The 12,534-nt window shown below is 38.3% G+C and overlaps 1 protein-coding gene across 4 annotated transcripts in view; it reads right to left on the bottom strand.

Annotated features, from left to right (window-relative positions):
• fam13a (family with sequence similarity 13 member A) overlaps positions 1-12,534 on the bottom strand; it is a 63,527-nt gene that overhangs the window by 47,578 nt on the left and 3,415 nt on the right. For all 4 annotated transcript variants that reach the window (XM_034129412.1, XM_034129415.1, XM_034129413.1 and 1 more), the window contains exons 2-5: positions 11,594-11,789; positions 7,278-7,487; positions 5,074-5,251; positions 848-995 (exon numbers count right to left, since the gene is read on the bottom strand). In XM_034129412.1, coding sequence (XP_033985303.1) covers positions 848-995; positions 5,074-5,251; positions 7,278-7,487; positions 11,594-11,789 — 732 coding nt within the window. The remainder of the gene's footprint in view (positions 1-847; positions 996-5,073; positions 5,252-7,277; positions 7,488-11,593; positions 11,790-12,534) is intronic.

Here is a 12,534-nt window from a genome sequence, read left to right as displayed (position 1 = left end):
AACTGGATATTTCTCAAGGGATTGAGGGAGCTCAAGAACATTCATTCCACATTGGTGGATATATAATAGGTTAAGTACTTTTCCCTAGTTTGATCCATTGTGATCACTTAAAAATAAGTAATCTTGATTATTTTCCCACTAGAATTGTATTTGAAAGTAAACTATGTATTGCTAAATTGGGGATTTAAAGGCACTTTTTGATGCTAAATAAAGCATCTAAAAATTGTTTGTTTCCATTGGATTATCTAAACATTATTGGAGATAAACCGTTTTCACAGCACAGTTGTGTGTTTTAGAAAAGTTCACTTATTTGTTACTATTTTGGGAGGGGAAAAAATGTAAAGAAATAAAACAATCACAACCATAAGCTGAGATCACTAGACTTAAATGGCTTTAAAATGCCTGATTTGCCACACAATGCTTGGTTTGTTTCCTTCAGGCACATTTCCCTCTGGCAGCTACAGAGGAAGCAGCAAGACACTGCCAGGAAAGCAGCAGACCGGATAAACTGACAAATCAATAAAGACATCAGCTTGCCAAGCAGCAAATATAAATCAACAACCAGAGACTCAAAACAGCCACCTGTGGGGGAGGCTGAGATATAAGATCAATAGTTAAATCAATTTTAACGTGACATTATGTAAGCCTGTACTTATAAACGATCATGCATCCAAGTGGATGGGCAGATGGTGAGGTCACAGGCCAACTCATGCTGTTTAGAGAGCATGAGCACAACCTGTGGCTGACAGTGAGCCGTCCTACCAGCTGCACTGCATTGTGCTGACCACCGACACGGATCTATTTCATAAAAACATGAGCACCTGTTGTTCTTATGGGTTTACAGCACCTTGACAGTAATAAGGGTTGGCAGTTCTTCAGTGCAGCCTTCTCCGTCTCTGGCCGTCTCAAATAAATCGCTGTAGTTCTGGATGAGCTTGACCATGATCTTGTTACAGATATTTTGGTCCTTCATCGCTTCGAAACCAGGAGCAACTCTGCGAAAGAACGAAAGAGACAAAACAAATCTTTAACAGATCAGGGTATATGCAGGAATCCTGAAGTCAAATGTAATACCTTTTAAGACCTTTTTTAAGACCCTTTCCATTCATTTTAAAACCTCATCGCCACTTCGAGTTCTAACCGGTTACATTGGCGACACACTTTACCTCACATTTACTATATACAGTATTGATTGTCCTTCCTCTTTATCTTCCAACCATTTGGACGCAAACTTGCATTTCCCCATAACGATGTTGTTTAACAACCGGCGTAAACGGACCTTCGCGCGCTATCAAGCAGTGAGCGTGAGATGTCCTGTTCAGATGACGTCAAATCCAACGGGATGCCATAAATAAACTACACAGAATCACACTACACACCTACGCAATGATTACATTCAGGCAGACTGTAGAATACAACCTCTTTGGACAATTTATATACTTTTTGAAAACAAGCTACAAAATGTAATACCTTGGAAAATGCCATTTAATAATTTTTAATACTTTTTAATAGCCTTAATTTTCACTAAATTGATTTATCAACTTTCAATAGTTTTTACGACCCCGGGACACCCTGAACTAATTTAAAGTGATTTTGATGCTTAAATGAAATCGGTCATCAGTGAGTTGTGATTGACAAAGCAGAAATCAGCCTCCCGCGTGAGTGTGGTGTCTGATGCTACTGAACAGCTGTGTGAGATGTAAACCAGCTGGGCTGTAGGCCTAACTGTAGGTCAATTATATAACTTCGACTCACGCACAAGTCAAGCCTCTGATGAAGAGTACATCTTGTACAGTACGATGAGGATTCATTACAGTTATCTCTTCTCTATTTCTACTAGTAAGGCCCTAATCTCTTTACCTTGCACAGCTTTTTGGCCTGAACCCTGCAGTTTATTACTGGGAGATCCCACTAGTCACCTTCCTGGAAATTAGAAGCTGCATGATGAAATGTACATGAAACTCAGTGCCTTGTAAGCCTTTCATAATTAGACCAGTGAGAACATAGGTACTTCGTTCAGCAGCTGCATGGAGGCATATCAAACCACTGATGCATCTTGTATTTAAGAACATCATAGTAACAGTTGAAAGCACATTAACATCAACTGTTTATTAGATGTTTTTGTTTTTTTGGTGGTCTAATGGATAGTGAGGTGGGCTGATGATCTGCAGGTTGCGAGTTCAAATCCCGCCTGGAACACCACTACTAGTGTGCCCTTGAGTAAGGCACTTAGCCCACAAATAGAATCAAATTCTGTGGGAAACACTGTATGTCATATATCATTTACATCATTAACTAGAGTAAATCAGTGTTATGGACCAATGGCATGTGACCTTTGCCTAATATAATGTCAAGAACCTTTATCTGATGCACTAGTTTATAGACTGCTGTCTACACAATGTAAAGCAACATGTAGGTGGGACATTTATGAGCATGTCATCTTGTGTTAGTATCCGAGCACACTTTATTACTCTCATGACTGATGATTGATGTACTGATGATTTTATCTACACTAAATAAGTTACAGCACCACCTGCTGGCCAAATACCTTGACAGAGCCAGAGAAAAATTACAGCTTTTATTATTGTTTTGTAGATGTTCCCCAAATATTAGTGGGCATTTCTTTGACTGTACATTCGGCCAACACTTCTAAAAAAAAAACCTTTGTCTTCAATTTTCAAAGAAATAACAGAAAAAGCTGAAATGTATGTGGTTTGGACATGACTTGAAATTCATAAATGAACTCCTCATGTACTGCATGTTATAAGAGTGAAATCATTCCACCGATGTTACTGCTCTGACATATACAACCCAGAGTTCCCGTTAGAATATTTTTTTGCCAGTCAACATGTCCGTTAAAGTTTAAATCTTCCGGACAAAATGAGAAAAGTGCCGGTCAAAGGTCTTCTTTGTTATTTATTGAGCTTTTAAACAAATTGATATGATTCGATATTAAACAAACTAATTCTAGTAGATTAACTACATTATTCAAAAGTGTACAGTAATTTATAACACGGGAATAATAAACGGAGCACTCTCTCCCTCTCCTGACAGCCCGTCAGTATCATGCAGCTCGCGGATCCAGTAATTAGTGACCCGACAGTAAAACTAAACATATCTATAACTAGTTTAGGTAGTTTGAGAGGTAATTAAAATAGCTACGTGATATTCTAACCTGAAGTGTGTGGTTTGTTCCGCTCAGCTGCAGATGATCATGCAGAGCTGCGTGTCAACTCGTTAGCAGCAGCTGATCTCTTGCTCCCGTCAGATTAGACTTCACTCGCGTTTATGTCCATATCGATCAGATCTAGCTAGTTCTAGCTAATGATATGACTACATGCTTATTAAAAGACACCTAAACAATAAGCGTCGCTATGCAACCGGGTGAGGCCACAAAGTATAGCGCAGCATTATGCATTTGTTTACATGCCCACCGGAACCCCGAGGCATTACCAACAGATCAACGCACAATCAACCCATACAGGACACTCTTTCTCCACATTAAATGTTAGTCATTAGAATTGACTATTCTTGTCTGTCACATACTATTCTTGTCTGTCACATAAGTGGCGCAACTGATGCCGTATTGTGCTAAAGGGAAATTATTTTGACCGGACATTTTGACCGGAGAGATTTAGATTTGCCGGTCTTCAGCATATTTTACCGGTCATAGTCCGGTAATTACCGGCTAACGGGAACTCTGATACAACCAATGTTTAATATCTGACTCACTCAACAGAAAAAGGGAGAGATGATTGGATATCAGCTTAAGATACAGGAGTGTCTGCCTGCCTGTTCTTTTCCAGACTTACTCCCTTACTAATAACTCTGTTATTTAAAGATTGCAACAAACATGTATTGCAAAGGTCACAGTTCTCGCTATGTCAAACTGACTGCCCTCCACATGCCCAGCAGCAACTAAAGACACAGTTAGCAACGAGATAATGAACATTAAGGGAGTAATGACTCAGGAACTTCCATCAGGAGTTTGAAGGGACCAAAACAGAGCTAAAAATAAGAGCAAATATTGGACTTAAGTTCATCAGGTCAGAAGAAATATGACTCTGAATGAGCGCTAATGTTGCCCGTATTGGCTGGATGTGTTTCTAGGGATGCTCCGATCGCCAATTTTGGGGCCGATCGCCGGAATCAGTATCGGCCGATACCGATCGCCCATCCGATCGAGTGGGCGGGGCCTAAATGGAAGATTTAAACATCACTTTAAATCTTCCATTTAAAGTGATGTTTAAAACTCAGTTAATGGGGCTCATTCACTGGAGCTTCCACAAACAACAATCAACTTAATTATTACATTCAAATGATGTACATTATTCAAGTTTACATTAACTTTGGATAATAACACGGGAGAAATGAGCGGAAGCGCTCTCTTTTCCTCTCTCTCTCTCCTGACAGCCCGTCAGTATCTCATGCAGCTCACTGATCCAGTAATGAGTGACCCGACAGTGAAGAATACATATATGTATAACTAGTTTAGCTTGTTCCAGAGGTAGATAAAATAGCTAAGTGTGTTAGGTCTAACTCTTAGTGTGTTTCGCTCCGCTCACCGGTCCGTCACAGCAGGATTTCTGCTTCACACACACGTTGCATACCGCTATTTTACTGTCTTTTTCGGACACCTTAAAATAATGCCAGACCGGTGAAGCCATTTTGGCGAGCTTGTTTTGCCGCACACAGAGAAAAGTGTCATGTATTTTACGTCATGCGATCGGCATGTTTAGAGAGCACCGATCGATCGGTAGAGAGTGAGTATTGGCAGATCTCGATCGGTGACCGATCGATCGGAGCATCCCTAGTTTCTGGCAACCATTTGCTCACATGCTCACCATATAATTATTATATCATTGAATATATGTCAATGTTGTGTTAAAGCTTGTTGCGTTCCCACTAAGAGGATTTCAAATCAATCAATCAATCAATATAGGTAAAAAGCCATTGATTAAAAGAAAAGAAATGTGGGATAAAATTAGCTAGTGAATGATGGTGATATTTGCCCATGTGTGTTTATTTTATTAGCTTGATGACGTCTAACAAAAAAAAAAAAGTACAACTCACTGGAAGACGCTGGGTCCAAACACAGTAGCGAGGTTGTGGGCGGTCATGCGGTTTTCTTCGTGCTTGGACTCCACAATGGTGAGGAAGTGGCAGAGGTATCGGAGGAGGCTGTAGTGAACGTCTGGAAGCTGCTGGAGCAGATCTCTCATATCTGACCAAGAGACATCATCACCGCTCTCTACACACAAGCAATTAGAACAACAAAACGGGTCAAAGGTCAGGAGAATCATACTGAATTCTTCACAGGCACCTAAAGTTCTGACTAAAACATTTTAGCTGCTCCAGGACTTAAAGCAGTCATTTTAACATTGTTATTTTGTGATTTTTCACAATCAAATGACCCAGATTTGAATGATGACACAACCAACTGGATTTATTTTAGCACAATAATAACAACTATTTTAATGGATATTACATACTGTATTCTCGAGTTTTGATAACTTTGTGAGCATTAGCGCAAATAGCCTAAATGTATGTTGATGCTATTACCCCGGACACATAATTGGGTCAGAGTTGGATAAACGGATATGGATTCTGATCCTGAATGAATGAGTGACGCAAACGAGCGTTCGCTTACGTGAGAATGTGTGTAAGTCTGTCTGAGTAAAGTAAAGCAGGATGGTGAGGGGAGGGCAATGGCTTAAAGCGATCACAACTGCTCTTGTTACTGTTGATTGTGTGTGTATACGTGTGCACAAGTGTGTACAGTACATGGTAGCGTCAGTGTTTTTTAGGGAGGCTTGGAAACTATTTAAACAACCCTTTAACCCTTAAACAAAAATAATGCAAATATGAATGAATACAAAATGGTCTTATTTTAACTGGCCAGAACCCTCACAGGTATTTTATTTACAATTTATAAAAATATAAATGAAAAATATAAAAAAGTATCACATTCAACACACTGTGACAAGAAAATATAATTTGGGATTGCACTGGATAAATTACTTTTTAAATATTGTTTTTTTAATCAAATTTGAGCGAATGTTGTCGAACTTTTTAATTCTCTCTTGAGTCTCATTATCCTTATTAAAATGGGCTGCCATTATTAACTTGATTGATATATATTGTTACAAATATATGTGTATGCATTTTTTTATATTGCTAATCAATCTGAAACTTAATATGTCTATCATCATACACTTTTGATGTTTTTAATATTGACAAATACTGGCAAGGAGGCCAAATCAATTTGACAAAGTACACCAAAATCCTTTTACTCAGTAGTTATGGCCAAGTCTAGAACCAAAGAGCTATTATCTAATCCAGCATTTGGACACAGGCCCTGGAAAATAAGTTGATATCTAGGGGCTCTATGAGAGGAAAAGAATACTGCAACCAAAATGTGCTCTCTCCTGCCATTAAACAGATTAAACACAGTGATGGAGGAGAGCCGAGAGTGAACAGAGACACTTCACGTGCCAAATCCCTCCATTTATAACTTTTATAGCCTCCTAGATTATTGCCAGATATATGAGGTCAATCACTGTTCTAGTTAAACGCACACACACACACACACACACACACACACACACACACACACACACACACACACACACACACACACACACACACACACACACACACACACACACACACACACACACACACACACACACACACACACACACACACACACACACACACACACACACACACACACACACACACACACACACACACACACACACACACACACACACACACACACACACACACACACACACACACACACACACACACACACACACACACACACACACACACACACACACACACACACACACACACACACACACACACTTTACTCTGCAGTGCCTTTGTATGCCCTGTCTGGTGCAGATGACTGCAGTGGAAATAGAATATTCCAGTCTCTAAAGATAGCTCTGATCATCATCCCATCAGAGTCATGAACCAGATATAATTCAATACACTTGTGAGGGTGTATTTATCAGATAGTGAATTTGGGAGGTAGAAATGGTATAACAATGTAAAAAGTGATCTACTTACATATACAGGTAGTATGATAATTCTAGCAGACAAAGATAAGATAAGACTTTATTTATCCTGAAGGAAGTTGTTGTGCCAGAGTTACAAAAATACAATAAACACAGCAGCATAATAATAAAAACTGTACACTAACAGTGCAGTAAAAAGACGCACATAAGAAAGAAATGGGAACCACAGAAACTAATTTCTGTTACCTTGGTGGTGTTGTATCAGCGCCTGTTGGACTGTTGAGTCAACCAGACCCTGAGGCAGGTCCCGGAGGAATCGTTTGAGCAAGCTGGCCACCGTACACGAGTCGGCTTCAGAGAGAAGGTCCACATCCTCTCCACTCTCCAGCCGCTGTTTCAGGGTCTCCACAGCACGCACATTTCCATTCACTCTGAACAGACCCTCTTGATTCAAGGCTGGAGAAAAATCAAAGAAAATGAAATAGCAGTTAATTAATATGAAGTCATTCAAGAACATTCCTATGTATTTACTTAACAGGATGATTAATTAGGGGCTGAATTAAAGAAGCTTGTCACTTTAAAGATATGACTTATTTCATGTTTTCCATAGAGAGTTTCAAAATAAATGTCATTTAGGATTTTTAATTATTTTTGATATAAGTCATTAAGGGGTTCGTTTTTGTCCTGCTACTAGTTAAGCAATAATGTGTCCTCTAGCACCCTCATCAGGTCAGTTTCTACTTGTACACTATGACTTTTTCAAAGTATAGTCTCAAAATGTTATTATCTTGACATAGCACATGTATTAGGTAAAGTCAGGGGTGTTAAGTAACTTAACATGTGCTCAAGTACTGTACTTAAGTACAATCTTGAGGGACTTGTACTTTAGTTGAGGATTTCAATTTGTTGTTACTTTATACTTCTACCCCACTACTTATTTATTTATTTATTTGACAGGGACAGTGCACATTGATTGACATTACTGTAAATGCACCACTATTTTTCATCTGTAGACCCTGGACAGATGTTGAAAGTCATCCTAAAAAAAATTCACTTCAAATGACAGGTAAATACAATCAGTAAAACAACATTCAACATAGATGCTTATATTATGATAAAAGCATATATAAAAACTAAACTAAAGTACATATTCACAAAGCAGACAGATAGCAACAGGTCAAGGCACATGTACAAACAGAGCGTTGTAAAGTGCAGATTGTGTCAGTGTTGACAGAGCTGATTTTCCACTAACCATGTTTTTAAGTTAGATTTAAATAAACTGCAGGTGTTTTGTTCTCTAATCTTTACTGGGATTGAGTTCCACTGTTGTGCAGCTTTAAAAGAAAAAGAAGATTGGCTGAATGAACTCTTCCTTAATGGAACAACGCAGTCTCCTCTTGTTGCAGCTCTTGTTGCAGCTCTTGTTGACCTAGTTACAGGTGTGCGTATGGTGATAAAATGTCTTAGCGGAGGTGAGGTAAGGCCGTGTATTATTTTGTACATGAGGCAAGCATTTGCATATCTCATTACATTTTCCCAGCTCAACAAGTTATATTTTGTGAGTATTGGGCAATGATGAGAATAAACTGATTTCTTATCTACTATTTTAAGTGTTTGTTTGTATAATGATTCCAGGGGTTTAAGAGTGGTTGTACAGGCATGTGACCAGGTTGTTAAGCAGTATGTGATGTGAGATAGAACCATAGAGTGCATGTACATCAGAGCCGCCTCTGTTGACATGCAGTCCCTGGTAAACCTCAAATTTGACAGACTGAATTTGACCCTGTTGCAAACCTTTTTCACCTGAGCCTTAAAATTGAGTCTTGAATAAATTAAGACCCCCAGGTATTTGTACTGTGAGACCACCTGTAGCCTCTCCCCGGACACAAACACATCTGGTTCAACGCAGGAGGACTTGGTTTTGGTGAAGAACATACATACAGTTTTACTGACATTTAGTTGCAGACAGCATTGCTCCAACCAAGCTGTTACATGAACCATCTTGTTCGTCAGTTCATTAGCCACTTGTGTCAGACTGCCTCCGTGAACATAAATTACAGTATCATCAGCATACATTTGGATGTTTGTGTCAGGTCAGGACATATCGATGGTAAGTCGTTTATATACAATGAAAATAACAATGGACCCAGAATTGACCCTTGTGGGACACCTGTGGACAGCTGGAGGTTAGATGATTGATTATTCTGTACTCTGACATACTGAGAACGGTTGAACAAATATGATTCTATCCATTTAAGTGTTTGTGTGGAGAAGTTAATGCTGGATAGCTTAGATATGAGTTTGTTGTGATTAACAGTGTCAAAGGCCTTCTTTAAGTCGAGAAACACTGCTCCTACAACACCACTACAAATCAGACGCATATAGTGCCATTTTAATCCACAACATTTATTTAGTTACTTTACAGATTTGGAATAATAATGTGAAGTATAATAAGCAATTAAATAAGACTTTAGTTACACCTGGAGTACATGTCACAAGCATAGACTGTAGCTACCCTGCTGTATACAAAGTAATTAAAATGAGCTGCACCTTTACAAGCTTTGATACACATATTAATGCATCAATAATTGTAATTAAAACATATACAATATTATACTGAAATGGACCAATTTCCATAATACGTACTTTTACTTTTGGTACTTTTAAGTATATGTGATGCTAATACTTTTGTACTTTTACATTAAATAACCTTTTGATTGCAGGACTTTTAGCTGCAACAGAGTATTCCTACACTCTGGTACTTTTACTTTTACTCAAGTACAAGATCTGAGTACTTCTTCCACCTCTGACGACAGCAGGATGGATAAAGACTACCTGTGGAATGTAGTGTCGAAATTAGGAGACGTTAGTTGTCAAACCAACAACAACGGCACATCTTTTTAGCTATCACTAGCTTAACACAATTAGCAGAAGGAACAGAAGGTTAACTGAGAGAATATGTTAAGATTCTCAAAAATTACGAAATGGCAAGATAATATTAGCTATATTTAGGTAGCCTTACCTCGAGGATATTGTGATAGTAATGTTGACATTTGTAACACGGAATTCAGTCTGTTGGGTTATTTATCCTTGCTAGTTAGCTAATTACTTCACTGGACACGCGGTTGTCAGTGTTGTTGTAGGACTCCATAACTAACGCTAGATGTTACTAGAACAGTATTTTTCTGAGAGCACTTACCTCTTTTAATTCATTTTTCTGAAAAACTCGCTTTACTCTTGCTTATTACATGTTAATATTTGGTTTCATTTGCTCATATTAGAAGATAACCCCTTCTCCTGTTCGTTAAAAAACAACGTTGTTTAAAAAATAACGGCTAATCAATCCGCATTCGGAACTACTTTCGAGAAAAAGTCTCTAGAAAAAAAACTGCTTCATTGATAAACGATTGCATGTTTTATAATTGTTTTAGTTATTCACCTTGTAAAGTATCCATTTTAGTTCATGTTAAGATACAATGTCAATATTTTAAACATTAACGCCTGATGTAATCCTTCCAATAAGTGATTTGGAACTACTTTCTACAAAAAAATAGTTCCTGTTAAAAAAGCTGACCGTGGATGCTGAATGGTTACATGGACACCGTTTCTGAAAAGAGATACTTTGAGTTACTTTGAATGTGTTTACATTTTAATTATATTTTGTTTACTACTTTTTCAATGCTCTGAGCAAGGAAAACACAATTACATTCACTTCCATGCTATTGTGGCGGAGGCAGCAACCTCAGGGATGTACTTCTCACAACACAACCCAAACTCTGATGGACAGGAGATCCTTTCTCATGGTAAGTGCTTCGTTATTATTTTCACGTCATCCAGAAATAATCCTTGTTATAGTTTTTATTCCATGAATGAAGAGAATAACCTTTATGACCGAATGAGGACTGAGGACGTCAAAAAAGAGGCCTGACCTTTTCAGCAGCCATTTAGTGGGAGCTTCACTTTCTTATAATGACATCTAGTGGTCATACTGAAGAACTAAGAAATATGATAAAGTAGATCAAAATAAAGTTCTTCCAAATTATTTTTAAAGTAAAAATGATATATACTTTGTATTTTTCGATATTTATTCTATTGCGTTGTGTCTTTTTTGTAGTATTGCATTTTTTCTTTGGTGTGGATTTTAAAATATTGTGGTTTTTTTCTTATTATAATATTTTTTACTTTTCGTGCCCTTTACTATGTATTTTTCTTTAGTATTGCATTGTTCTTTGTGTGTGTATCTTTGGTTATTGCTTAACTGCATCTACTACAATATCATAATACAAAAAGCCAAATGCTATATTCCGTCTGTATTCTTATCATACTTGTTAGATCTGATCAAGGTTTTAAAATCCTAGTTTAACAATATATTGCCTTGTTTGGAGGAACACATGATGTCCCAACTTCCCAAACATATATGATTTATTTATTTATACTATTTATATCTGTACAATTCTGTATTTGAAACTAAATGTTAGAATAAGAATGATTCGTTTTTAAAGAGGGTCATCAAACATTACAATTATTCGTTCGCTTTTTTCTATTTTGCTATTTTTCCTCACCATGTGTGCTGAGATGCTTCACCATCCTCCGCATCACCAAAGGCACACCGTCCTCCACCAGGCCCTTCTCCTGCAGCTCCAGCAGGGACACTCCAAACAACCTGGTGTGCTTGGCTGTCACTGTCCTGGGTCTCAGGATGGGTATGTTGACCATCTTCTTCATGTCTTCTTTAACCAGCGCTGCTGTCTTGTTGTGCTGCAGGGAGAAGAGCAGAGAGCAGCAGTCAGCCACCGACACTACTGGCACAGAGTGCAGCGCTGCGGCCGGCATCAGGTTAGAGACATTTGTCCTGCAGGGGGAGGCTCAAACTAAAATATGTGTCATGATGCTGCCGGTGTCTCTGTGGAGTCCATACATGCAGTGTCATGCTGTCCTCCACTTAGAGGACAGAGTGTGCTGAGTGCTGGGAGGAGAGGGGAGGGCTGGCCGTGGATGTGTTGCTACGACAAATATCAGGTTACTACGCAACACCTTGGGTGAAAGGCATTGTCAGAGTGACACACGCATGAATAGACATATGTACGCAAATGTTGACGTATATGTTCAGCTGAGGTAGAAACATTCATTTGAATGGATATATTATATAGTGTGCTAGGTGAGAGCTGGGAGAGTTGTGAATATTTTCAGAAAAAGGGATGTAATGGAAAGTTTTCTGAGAAAAACAGAGTGTTTCTTTCAGGAATTGTAGTTGTATATACATCATTCAACACATTTTTATAAACTCTTCATATATTTCCATTTAAAGTAAAAATATAATCCAAGTCATTTAGGCTGTCATGTTAAATGAAGTGGAGTAAAACAAAATATATTTACCTCTAGAAATGAGTGAAGAAGTTAAAATATACTGTAAGTAAAGTAACGGTATATACAAATTGTACATGGGTGCAGTGGTTGAGTAAATGTACTTAGTTACTTTCCCCCACGGCTTTTCTATAATTGA

Source organism: Trematomus bernacchii, unplaced genomic scaffold (genome assembly GCF_902827165.1).
Source record: "Trematomus bernacchii unplaced genomic scaffold, fTreBer1.1, whole genome shotgun sequence".
Taxonomy (NCBI): Eukaryota; Metazoa; Chordata; class Actinopteri; order Perciformes; family Nototheniidae; genus Trematomus; species Trematomus bernacchii.
This window is presented reverse-complemented; position numbering and strand designations above follow the sequence as displayed.